Raw genomic sequence first — 14,693 nt, forward strand, 5'->3', positions numbered from 1 at the left:
ACCCTGGGGGGGCGGTGTGGACAGACTGTGGGTATGACCCTGGGAAGGTTGGGGGACAGACTGTGGGTCTGACCCTGGGGGGATGTGGGGGACAGAATGTGGTCTGACCCCAGGGGGATGTGGGTGACAACCTGTGGGTCTGACCCTGGGGGATGTGGGGGACAGAATGTGGGTTTGACCCTGGTGGGATGTGGGTGACAACCTGTGGGTCTGACCCTGGGGGGAGGTGGGGGACAGACTGTGGGTCTGACCCTGTAGGTATCTGGGGGGACAGACTGTGGGTCTGACCCTGGGGATGTGGGGGACAGAATGTGGGTTTGACCCTGGTGGGATGTGGGTGACAACCTGTGGGTCTGATCCTGGGGGGAGGTGGGGGACAGACTGTGGGTCTGACTCTGGGGGAGGTGGGGGGACAGACTGTGGGTCTGACCCTGGGGGAGGTGGGGGACAGACTGTGGTTCTGACCCTGTGGGGAGGTGGGGGACAGACTGTGGTTCTGACCCTGGGGGGAGGTGGGGGGACAGACTGTGGCTCTGACCCTGGGGGAAGGTGGGGGACAGACTGTGGGTCCGACACTGGGGGGAGGTGGGGGACAGAATGTGGATCTGACCTTGGGGGAGGTGGGGGGACAGACTGTGGGTCTGACCCCAGGGTGATGTGGGTGACAGATTGTGGGTCAGGACCCCTGGGGGGATTATGGGGGACAGACTGTGTGTCTGACCCTGGGGGAGGTGGGGGGACAGACTGTGGGTCTGACCCCAGGGTGATGTGGGTGACAGATTGTGGGTCAGACCCCTGGGGGGATTATGGGGGACAGACTGTGTGTCTGACCCTGGGGGAGGTGGGGGACAGACTGTGGGTCTGACCCAGGGTGATGTGGGGTGATAGTGGGTCAGACCCCTGGGGGGATTATGGGGGACAGACTGTGTGTCTGACCCTGGGGGAAGGTGGGGGACAGACTGTGGGTCGACACTGTGGGGAGGTGGGGGACAGAATGTGGATCTGACCCTGGGGAGGTGGAGAACTGACTCTGGGGGAGTTGGGGGACAGTCTGGGTGACTCTCACCTTCTAATTTGTGAATTGCCTCCCCTGGGGTAGAGACTATGAGCCTCCACCTCTGCTGTGATTTTAAAGCCCTCTCGGCCTCCTTCACTCCTGTGCAAACTGTCTCAGGCTGTCCCGTCTCCTCAAACACTCCCGTCCCTGTAATATCAAGGTGAATCTCTTCAGTTTTGTGACATCCCACCATCAGCTGGGCGACTATGATGTTCCCTACGTGTCAGTGTACCTTCTGCTGGTCCTTGACAGGTGTCACATTATGCTTCCTCCAGTCCTTCTCCTTAGGAAGAGGTGTTACGTTGTTATGCAAGTTCACTCTTTCACATATATTTTTGGCAAAGCCTTAGAACTTCCGATTGTGAGCTCGTCAGCTGTGAAAAGAAAACTCTCTCAGAGAAATGTTACCGATTTAAACAGGGTGGAAAACGGGCTGTTCACCAAGTCAATTCCCCAAACCCATCCCATAAACCTGTGTGGGGGCCCCTTCAGAATCACAATCAGGTCTATCATCACTGACGCGTGTCGTGAAATGTACTGTTTCGGAGCTTCAGTACTGTAAATTATAATAAAAACATTCTATATGTCAAATAGAATAATTACTGGGAACGGACACAGAAACAACTGTGAGGTACTGTTAATGGGTTCGCTGTCTGTTCAGAAATCTGACGGCAGGTAGGAAGAAGCTGTTCCTGAGTGACACTACGCCCTGACACTACACCCTGACACCACACCCTGACACTACGCTCTGACACCACACCCTGACACTACGCTCTGACACTACACTCTGACACTACACTCTGACACTATGCCCTGACACTACACCCTGACATTACGCTCTGACACTATACACTGAAGAAGCTGTTACTGAGTGAAACTATGCCCAGAGTGACACTATGCCCTGACACTACCGCCCTGAGTGACACTACGCCCTGAGTGACACTACGCCCTGACATTACCGCCCTGAGTGACACTACACCCTGACATTACCGCCCTGAGTGACACTACCACCCTGAGAGACACTACACCCTGAGTGACACTACACCCTGACACTACCGCCCTGAGAGACACTATGCCCTGAGTGACACTACCACCCTGAGAGACACTACACCCTGAGTGACACTACACCCTGACACTACCGCCCTGAGAGACACTATGCCCTGAGTGACACTACCGCCCTGACATTACCACCCTGAGTGACACTACGCCCTGACATTACCGCCCTGAGTGACACTACTGCCCTGACACTACCGTTCTGAGTGACACTACCGCCCTGAGTGACACTATGCCCTGAGTGACACTACCACCCTGAGAGACACTATGCCCTGAGTGACACTACCGCCCTGACATTACCGCCCTGTGACACTATGCCCTGAGTGACACTATGCCCTGAGTGACACTACCGCCCTGAGTGACACTATGCCCTGAGTGACACTATGCCCTGACACTACCGCCCTGACATTACCGCCCTGTGACACTACCGCCCTGAGAGACACTATGCCCTGAGTGACACTACCGCCCTGACATTACCGCCCTGAGACACTACGCCCTGACACTACCACACTGAGTGACACTATGCCCTGACATTACCGCCCTGAGTGACACTACCACCCTGAGTGACACTACACCCTGAGTGACACTACCGCCCTGAGTGACACTACAGCCCTGACATTACCGCCCTGAGTGACACTACGCCCTGAGAGACACTATGCCCTGAGTGACACTACGCCCTGACATTACTGCCCTGAGTGACACTACCACCCTGAGAGACACTATGCCCTGAGAGACACTATGCCCTGAGTGACACTACCACCCTGAGAGACACTATGCCCTGAGTGACACTACCGCCCTGACATTACCGCCCTGTGACACTACGCCCTGACACTACCACCCTGAGAGACACTATGCCCTGAGTGACACTACCGCCTTGAGTGACACTACGCCCTGACATTACCGCCCTGAGTGACACTACCACCCTGAGTGACACTACACCCTGAGTGACACTATGCCCTGACACTACACCCTGACACTACCACCCTGAGAGACACTACGCCCTGTGACACTACCACCCTGAGAGACGCTATGCCCTGAGTGACACCAGCACACTGAGTGACACTACCGCCCTGAGTGACACTACACCCTGACACTGGGCCCTGAGTGACACTATGCCCTGAGTGACACTATGCCCTGACATTACCGCCCTGAGTGACACTATGCCCTGACATTACTGCCCTGAGTGACACTACCACCCTGAGAGACACTATGCCCTGAGTGACACCAGCACCCTGAGTGACACTACACCCTGAGTGACACTACCACACTGACACTGGGCCCTGAGTGACACTACGCCCAGAGTGACACTATGCCCTGAGTGACACTATTCCCTGACATTACCGCCCTGAGTGACACTACCACCCTGAGAGACACTATGCCCTGAGTGACACTACCGCCCTGACATTACCGCCCTGTGACACTATGCCCTGACACTACCGCCCTGAGTGACACTACGCCCTGACATTACCGCCCTGTGACACTATGCCCTGACACTACCGCCCTGACATTACCGCCCTGTGACACTATGCCCTGAGTGACACTACCGCCCTGAGTGACTCTGAGTGACACTACCGCCCTGAGTGACACTACCGCCCTGACATTACCGCCCTGAGTGACACTACACCCTGAGTGACACTACCACCCTGAGAGACACTATGCCCTGAGTGACACTACCGCCCTGACATTACCGCCCTGAGTGACACTACCACACTGAGTGACACTACACCCTGAGTGACACTATGCCCTGACATTACTGCCCTGAGTGACACTACACCCTGAGTGACACTATGCCCTGAGTGACACTACCGCCCTGAGTGACACTACCACCCTGAGTGACACTACACCCTGACATTACTGCCCTGAGTGACACTATGCCCTGACACTACCGCCCTGAGTGACACTACCGCCCTGAGAGACACTATGCCCTGAGTGACACTACCGCCCTGACATTACCGCCCTGAGTGACACTACGCCCTGACATTACCACCCTGGGTGACACTACCACCCTGAGTGACACTACCACCCTGAGTGACACTATGCCCTGACACTACACCCTGACACTACCACCCTGAGAGACACTACACCCTGACATTACTGCCCTGAGTGACACTACCGCCCTGAGTGACACTACCACCCTGAGTGACACTACACCCTGACATTACTGCCCTGAGTGACACTATGCCCTGACACTACTGCCCTGAGTGACACTACCGCCCTGACATTACCGCCCTGAGTGACACTACCGCCCTGAGTGACACTACACCCTGAGTGACACTACCACACTGAGTGACACTACGCCCTGAGTGACACTACCACCCTGAGAGACACTATGCCCTGACATTACTGCCCTGAGAGACACTACCACCCTGAGAGACACTATGCCCTGAGAGACACTATGCCCTGAGTGACACTACCACCCTGAGAGACACTATGCCCTGAGTGACACTACCGCCCTGACATTACCGCCCTGTGACACTACGCCCTGACACTACCACCCTGAGAGACACTATGCCCTGAGTGACACTACCGCCCTGAGTGACACTACGCCCTGACATTACCGCCCTGAGTGACACTACCACCCTGAGTGACACTACACCCTGAGTGACACTATGCCCTGACACTACACCCTGACACTACCACCCTGAGAGACACTACGCCCTGAGTGACACTACCGCCCTGACATTACCGCCCTGAGTGACACTACCGCCCTGAGTGACACTACGCCCTGACATTACCGCCCTGAGTGACACTACCACCCTGAGTGACACTACACCCTGAGTGACACTATGCCCTGACACTACACCCTGACACTACCACCCTGAGAGACACTACGCCCTGAGTGACACTACCACCCTGAGAGACACTATGCCCTGAGTGACACCAGCACACTGAGTGACACTACCGCCCTGAGTGACACTACACCCTGACACTGGGCCCTGAGTGACACTATGCCCTGAGTGACACTATGCCCTGACACTACCGCCCTGAGTGACACTATGCCCTGACATTACTGCCCTGAGTGACACTACCACCCTGAGAGACACTATGCCCTGAGTGACACCAGCACCCTGAGTGACACTACACCCTGAGTGACACTATGCCCTGACATTACCGCCCTGAGTGACACTACCACCCTGAGAGACACTATGCCCTGAGTGACACTACTGCCCTAACATTACCGCCCTGTGACACTATGCCCTGACACTACCGCCCTGAGTGACACTACGCCCTGACATTACCGCCCTGTGACACTATGCCCTGACACTACCGCCCTGTGACACTATGCCCTGAGTGACACTACCGCCCTGAGTGACACTACCGCCCTGAGTGACACTGAGTGACACTACCGCCCTGAGTGACACTACAGCCCTGACATTACCGCCCTGAGTGACACTACCGCCCTGACATTACCGCCCTGAGTGACACTACACCCTGAGTGACACTACCACCCTGAGAGACACTACGCCCTGAGTGACACTATGCCCTGACATTACTGCCCTGAGTGACACTACCACCCTGAGAGACACTATGCCCTGAGTGACACTACCGCCCTGACATTACCGCCCTGAGTGACACTACCACACTGAGTGACACTACACCCTGAGTGACACTATGCCCTGAGTGACACTACCGCCCTGAGTGACACTACCACCCTGAGTGACACTACACCCTGACATTACTGCCCTGAGTGACACTATGCCCTGACACTACCGCCCTGAGTGACACTACCGCCCTGAGAGACACTATGCCCTGAGTGACACTACCGCCCTGAGTGACACTACCACCCTGAGTGACACTACACCCTGACATTACTGCCCTGAGTGACACTATGCCCTGACACTACCACCCTGAGTGACACTATGCCCTGACACTACACCCTGACACTACCACCCTGAGAGACACTACACCCTGACATTACTGCCCTGAGTGACACTACCACCCTGAGTGACACTACCACCCTGAGTGACACTACACCCTGACATTACTGCCCTGAGTGACACTATGCCCTGACACTACCACCCTGAGTGACACTACCGCCCTGAGAGACACTATGCCCTGAGTGACACTACCGCCCTGACATTACCGCCCTGAGTGACACTACGCCCTGACATTACCACCCTGGGTGACACTACCACCCTGAGTGACACTACCACCCTGAGTGACACTATGCCCTGACACTACACCCTGACACTACCACCCTGAGAGACACTACACCCTGACATTACTGCCCTGAGTGACACTACCGCCATGAGTGACACTACCACCCTGAGTGACACTGAGTGACACTACCGCCCTGAGTGACACTACAGCCCTGACATTACCGCCCTGAGTGACACTACCGCCCTGACATTACCGCCCTGAGTGACACTACACCCTGAGTGACACTACCACCCTGAGAGACACTACGCCCTGAGTGACACTATGCCCTGACATTACTGCCCTGAGTGACACTACCACCCTGAGAGACACTATGCCCTGAGTGACACTACCGCCCTGACATTACCGCCCTGAGTGACACTACCACACTGAGTGACACTACCGCCCTGAGTGACACTACACCCTGACACTGGGCCCTGAGTGACACTACGCCCAGAGTGACACTATGCCCTGAGTGACACTATGCCCTGACATTACCGCCCTGAGTGACACTACCACCCTGAGAGACACTATGCCCTGAGTGACACTACTGCCCTAACATTACCGCCCTGTGACACTATGCCCTGACACTACCGCCCTGAGTGACACTACGCCCTGACATTACCGCCCTGTGACACTATACCCTGACACTACCGCCCTGTGACACTATGCCCTGAGTGACACTACCGCCCTGAGTGACACTACCGCCCTGAGTGACACTGAGTGACACTACCGCCCTGAGTGACACTACCGCCCTGACATTACCGCCCTGAGTGACACTACACCCTGAGTGACACTACCACCCTGAGAGACACTACGCCCTGAGTGACACTATGCCCTGACATTACTGCCCTGAGTGACACTACCACCCTGAGAGACACTATGCCCTGAGTGACACTACTGCCCTGACATTACCGCCCTGAGTGACACTACCACACTGAGTGACACTACACCCTGAGTGACACTATGCCCTGAGTGACACTACCGCCCTGAGTGACACTACCACCCTGAGTGACACTACACCCTGACATTACTGCCCTGAGTGACACTATGCCCTGACACTACCGCCCTGAGTGACACTACCGCCCTGAGAGACACTATGCCCTGAGTGACACTACCGCCCTGAGTGACACTACCACCCTGAGTGACACTACACCCTGACATTACTGCCCTGAGTGACACTATGCCCTGACACTACCACCCTGAGTGACACTATGCCCTGACACTACACCCTGACACTACCACCCTGAGAGACACTACACCCTGACATTACTGCCCTGAGTGACACTACCACCCTGAGTGACACTACCACCCTGAGTGACACTACACCCTGACATTACTGCCCTGAGTGACACTATGCCCTGACACTACCACCCTGAGTGACACTACCGCCCTGAGAGACACTATGCCCTGAGTGACACTACCGCCCTGACATTACCGCCCTGAGTGACACTACGCCCTGACATTACCGCCCTGAGTGACACTACGCCCTGACATTACCACCCTGGGTGACACTACCACCCTGAGTGACACTACCACCCTGAGTGACACTATGCCCTGACACTACACCCTGACACTACCACCCTGAGAGACACTACACCCTGACATTACTGCCCTGAGTGACACTACCGCCCTGAGTGACACTACCACCCTGAGTGACACTACACCCTGACATTACTGCCCTGAGTGACACTACCGCCCTGAGTGACACTACCACCCTGAGTGACACTACACCCTGACATTACTGCCCTGAGTGACACTACCGCCATGAGTGACACTACCGCCCTGAGTGACACTACCACCCTGAGAGACACTACACCCTGACATTACTGCCCTGAGTGACACTACCGCCATGAGTGACACTACCACCCTGAGTGACACTGAGTGACACTACCGCCCTGAGTGACACTACAGCCCTGACATTACCGCCCTGAGTGACACTACCGCCCTGACATTACCGCCCTGAGTGACACTACACCCTGAGTGACACTACCACCCTGAGAGACACTACGCCCTGAGTGACACTATGCCCTGACATTACTGCCCTGAGTGACACTACCACCCTGAGAGACACTATGCCCTGAGTGACACTACCGCCCTGACATTACCGCCCTGAGTGACACTACCACACTGAGTGACACTACACCCTGAGTGACACTATGCCCTGAGTGACACTACCGCCCTGAGTGACACTACCACCCTGAGTGACACTACACCCTGACATTACTGCCCTGAGTGACACTATGCCCTGACACTACCGCCCTGAGTGACACTACCGCCCTGAGAGACACTATGCCCTGAGTGACACTACGCCCTGACATTACCACCCTGGGTGACACTACCACCCTGAGTGACACTACCACCCTGAGTGACACTATGCCCTGACACTACACCCTGACACTACCACCCTGAGAGACACTACACCCTGACATTACTGCCCTGAGTGACACTACCGCCCTGAGTGACACTACCACCCTGAGTGACACTACACCCTGACATTACTGCCCTGAGTGACACTATGCCCTGACACTACTGCCCTGAGTGACACTACCGCCCTGACACTACTGCCCTGAGTGACACTACCGCCCTGAGTGACACTACACCCTGAGTGACACTACCACACTGAGTGACACTACGCCCTGAGTGACACTACCACCCTGAGAGACACTATGCCCTGACATTACTGCCCTGAGTGACACTACCACCCTGAGAGACACTATGCCCTGAGAGACACTATGCCCTGAGTGACACTACCACCCTGAGAGACACTATGCCCTGAGTGACACTACCGCCCTGACATTACCGCCCTGTGACACTACGCCCTGACACTACCACCCTGAGAGACACTATGCCCTGAGAGACACTATGCCCTGAGTGACACTACCACCCTGAGAGACACTATGCCCTGAGTGACACTACCGCCCTGAGTGACACTACGCCCTGACATTACCGCCCTGAGTGACACTACCTCCCTGAGTGACACTACACCCTGAGTGACACTATGCCCTGACACTACACCCTGACACTACCACCCTGAGAGACACTACGCCCTGAGTGACACTACCACCCTGAGTGACACTATGCCCTGACATTACCGCCCTGAGTGACACTATGCCCTGACATTACTGCCCTGAGTGACACTACCACCCTGAGAGACACTATGCCCTGAGTGACACCAGCACCCTGAGTGACACTACACCCTGAGTGACACTACCGCCCTGAGTGACACTACACCCTGACACTGGGCCCTGAGTGACACTACGCCCAGAGTGACACTATGCCCTGAGTGACACTATGCCCTGACATTACCGCCCTGAGTGACACTACCACCCTGAGAGACACTATGCCCTGAGTGACACTACTGCCCTGACATTACCGCCCTGTGACACTATGCCCTGACACTACCGCCCTGAGTGACACTACGCCCTGACATTACCGCCCTGTGACACTATGCCCTGACACTACCGCCCTGTGACACTATGCCCTGAGTGACACTACCGCCCTGAGTGACACTACCGCCCTGAGTGACACTGAGTGACACTACCGCCCTGAGTGACACTACAGCCCTGACATTACCGCCCTGAGTGACACTACCGCCCTGACATTACCGCCCTGAGTGACACTACACCCTGAGTGACACTACCACCCTGAGAGACACTACGCCCTGAGTGACACTATGCCCTGACATTACTGCCCTGAGTGACACTACCACCCTGAGAGACACTATGCCCTGAGTGACACTACCGCCCTGACATTACCGCCCTGAGTGACACTACCACACTGAGTGACACTACACCCTGACATTACTGCCCTGAGTGACACTACCGCCATGAGTGACACTACCACCCTGAGTGACACTACACCCTGACATTACTGCCCTGAGTGACACTATGCCCTGACACTACTGCCCTGAGTGACACTACCACCCTGACATTACCGCCCTGAGTGACACTACCGCCCTGAGTGACACTACGCCCTGAGAGACACTACACCCTGACACTACGCCCAGAGTGACACTACGCCCTGAGTGACACTACTGGCTGAGTGACACTACACCCTGACACTACTGCCCTGAGAGACATTACTGCCCTGAGTGACACTATGCCCTGACACTACTGCCCTGAGTGACACTATGCCCTGACACTACCACCCTGGGTGACACTACCACCCTGAGTGACACTATGCCCTGACACTACCACCCTGGGTGACACTACCACCCTGAGTGACACTACGCCCTGACACTACCACCCTGAGTGACACTACTGCCCTGAGAGACACTACTGCCCTGAGTGACACTGCACCCTGAGTGACACTATGCCCTGACACTACTTCCCTGAGTGACACTATGCCCTGAGTGACACTACTGCCCTGAGAGACATTACTGCCCTGAGTGACACTATGCCCTGAGTGACACTATGCCCTGACACTACTGCCCTGAGTGACACTATGCCCTGACACTACTGCCCTGAGTGACACTACCACCCTGAGTGACACTATGCCCTGACACTACCACCCTGAGTGACACTACTCCCTGATACTACTGCCCTGAGTGACACTACGGCCCTGAGTGACACTACGACCCTGAGTGACACTACGGCCCTGAGTGACAATACGGCCCTGAGTGACAATATGCCCTGACACTACTGCCCTGACACTACGCTCTGAGTGACTATGCCCTGACATTACCACCCTGAGTGACACTATGCCCTGACATTACCACCCTGGGTGACACTACCACCCTGAGTGACACTACGCCCTGACACTACCACCCTGAGTGACACTACTGCCCTGAGAGACACTACTGCCCTGAGTGACACTATGCCCTGTGACACTATGCCCTGACACTACTGCCCTGAGTGACACTACGCCCTGACACTACTGCCCTGAGTGACACTACCAGCCTGAGTGACACTATGCCCTGACACTACCACCCTGAGTGACACTACGACCTGATACTACTGCCCTGAGTGACACTACGGCCCTGAGTGACACTACGACCCAGAGTGACACTACGGCCCTGAGTGACACTACTGCTCTGAGAGACACTATGCCCTGAGTGACACTACACCCAGAGTGACACTACGACCCTGAGTGACACTACGCCCTGATACTACTGCCCTGAGTGACACTACGGCCCTGAGTGACACTACGACCCAGAGTGACACTACGGCCCTGAGTGACACTACTGCTCTGAGAGACACTATGCCCTGAGTGACACTACACCCAGAGTGACACTACGACCCTGAGTGACAATATGCCCTGACACTACTGCCCTGACACTACGCTCTGAGTGACTATGCCCTGACATTACCACCCTGCATGACACTACGCCCTGAATGACACTACTGCCCTGAGTGACACTACGGCCCTGAGTGACACTACGACCCTGAGTGACAATATGCCCTGACACTACGCTCTGAGTGACTATGCCCTGACATTACCACCCTGAGTGACACTATGCCCTGACACTACCACCCTGGGTGACACTACCACCCTGAGTGACACTACTGCCCTGAGAGACACTATGCCCTGAGTGACACTATGCCCTGACACTACTGCCCTGAGTGATACTACGCCCTGACACTACTGTTTTGAGTGACACTACCACCCTGAGTGACACTATGCCCTGACACTACCACCCTGAGTGACACTACGCCCTGACACTACCACCCTGAGTGACACTACCGCCCTGAGTGACACTACCACCCTGAGTGACACTACGCCATGAGTGACACTACGCCCTGACACTTAGCCCTGAGTGACACTATGCCATGACGCTACTGCCCTGAGTGACACTACTGCCCTGAATGACACTACCACCCTGAGTGACAATACGCCCTGACACTACCACACTGATGACACTACCACCCTGAGTGACACTATGCCCTGACACTACCGCCCTGAGTGACACTACCACCCTGTGACACTACGCCCTGAGTGACACTACAGCCCTGAGTGACACTACGGCCCTGTGACACTACTCCCTGAGTGACACTACGCCATGACACTACTGCCCTGAGTGACACTACTGCCCTGAATGACACTACCGCCCTGAGTGACACTATGCCCTGACACTACCGCACTGAGTGACACTACCACACTGAGTGACACTACTGCCCTGAGTGACACTACGCCCTGAGTGACACTACGCCCTGAGTGACACTACAGCCCTGAGTGACACCTCGGCCCTGTGACACTACTCCCTGAGTGACACTACGCCATGACACTACTGCCCTGAGTGACACTACTGCCCTGAATGACACTACCGCCCTGAGTGACAATATGCCCTGACACTACCGCACTGAGTGACACTACCACACTGAGTGACACTACTGCCCTGAGTGACACTACACCCTGAGTGACACTACGCCCTGAGTGACACTACATCCTGAGTGACACTACATCCTGAGTGACCCTACGCCATGACACTACTGCCCTGAGTGACACTACTGCCCTGAATGACACTACCGCCCTGAGTGACAATATGCCCTGACACTACCACCCTGAGAGACACTACGTCCTGACACTACCGCCCTGAGTGACACTACACCCTGAGTGACACTATGCCCTGACACTACCACCCTGAGAGACACTACGCCCTGAGTGACACTACGCCCTGACACTACCACCCTGAGTGACACTACGTCCTGACACTACCACCCTGAGAGACACTATGCCCTGACACTACCACCCTGAGAGACACTACGCCCTGAGTGACACTACACCTGTGACACTATGCCCTGACACTACCACCCTGAGTGACACTATGCCCTGACACTACCACCCTGAGAGACACTACGCCCTGAGTGACACTACGCCCTGACACTACTGCCCTGTGACACTACCGCCCTGAGTGACACTACACCTGAGTGACACTATGCCCTGACACTACCACCCTGAGTGACACTATGCCCTGACACTACTGCCCTGAGTGACACTACGTCCTGACACTACCACCCTGAAGGTGCTGTGTTTAAATGGCAGTGTAGACTGACAGGCGGCATAAAAACCAAGCCAAGGTAGCAAAAGTGAGTGGGAAGTTGGATGATTGGGAAGCTTTTAAAATCCAACAAAAGACAAATAAAAAAAAGCTATAAGAAGGGAAAAGATGAATATGGGGGCCTAGCCAATAATATAAAGCAGGACATTAAAAGCTTTTTTCAGTTATATGAAGAGTAAAAGGGAGGTGAGAGTTGATATTGGACCACAGGAAAATGATGCTGAAGAGGAAGTAATGGGGGACAAAGAATTGGCAGCTGAACTTCATGGGTACTTTGCATCTGCCTTCACTGTGACAGACACTAGCAGTGTGCCAGAGGTCTGTGAGTGTCAGGGAGCAGGAGTGAGTGCCATTGTTATTACAAAGGAAAAAGTGCCAGGCAAACTGAAAGGTCTTGAGGTGGATAAGTCACCTGGACCAGACAGACTACATCCCAGAGTCCTGAGAGAGGTTACTGAAGAGATAATGGATGGCTGTCAGTCACCTGGACCAGACAGACGACATCCCAGAGTCCTGAGAGAGGTTACTGAAGAGATAATGGATGGCTGTCAGTCACCTGGACCAGACAGACTATATCTCAGAGTCCTGAGAGAGGTTACTGAGGAGATAATGGATGGTTGTCAGTCACCTGGACCAGACGGACTACATCTCAGAGTCCTGAGAGAGGTTACTGAAGAGATAATAGATGGCTGTCAGTCACCTGGACCAGACGGACTACATCCCAGAGTCCTGAGAGAGGTTACTGAAGAGATAATGGATGGCTGTCAGTCACCTAGACCAGACAGACTACATCTCAGAGTCCTGAGAGAGCTCACTGAAGAGATAATGGATGGCTGTCAGTCACCTGGACCAGACGGACTACATCTCAGAGTCCTGAGAGAGGTTACTGAAGAGATAATGGATGGCTGTCAGTCACCTGGACCAGACAGACTACATCCCAGAGTCCTGAGAGAGGTTACTGAAGAGATAATGGATGGCTGTCAGTCACCTGGACCAGACGGACTACATCCCAGAGTCCAGAGAGAGGTTACTGAAGAGATAATGGATGGCTGTCAGTCACCTGGACCAGACAGACTACATCCCAGAGACCCGAGAGAGGTTACTGAAGAGATAATGGATGGCTGTCAGTCACCTGGACCAGACAGACTACATCCCAGTGTCCTGAGAGAGGTTACTGAAGAGATAATGGATGGCTGTCAGTCACCTGGACCAGACGGACTACATCCCAGAGTCCAGAGAGAGGTTACTGAAGAGATAATGGATGGTTGTCAGTCACCTGGACCAGACAGACTACATCCCAGAGACCCGAGAGAGGTTACTGAAGAGATAATGGATGGCTGTCAGTCACCTGGACCAGACAGACTACATCCCAGTGTCCTGAGAGAGGTTACTGAAGAGATAATGGATGGCTGTCAGTCACCTGGACCAGACAGACTACATCCCAGA

At 54.9% G+C, this 14,693-nt stretch overlaps 1 protein-coding gene across 1 annotated transcript in view; it reads right to left on the reverse strand.

Annotated features, from left to right (window-relative positions):
- Nucleotides 1-1,294: 1,294 nt before the first annotated feature.
- Nucleotides 1,295-14,693, reverse strand: part of LOC132385549 (cathepsin F-like) — a 29,667-nt gene continuing 16,268 nt past the window's right edge. Inside the window, exon 4 of the mRNA XM_059957703.1 lies at nucleotides 1,295-1,431. Coding sequence (XP_059813686.1) covers nucleotides 1,373-1,431 — 59 coding nt within the window. The 3' untranslated portion in view covers nucleotides 1,295-1,372. The remainder of the gene's footprint in view (nucleotides 1,432-14,693) is intronic.

This window comes from Hypanus sabinus, assembly GCF_030144855.1.
Source record: "Hypanus sabinus isolate sHypSab1 chromosome 31 unlocalized genomic scaffold, sHypSab1.hap1 SUPER_31_unloc_1, whole genome shotgun sequence".
NCBI classification, from domain to species: domain Eukaryota; kingdom Metazoa; phylum Chordata; class Chondrichthyes; order Myliobatiformes; family Dasyatidae; genus Hypanus; species Hypanus sabinus.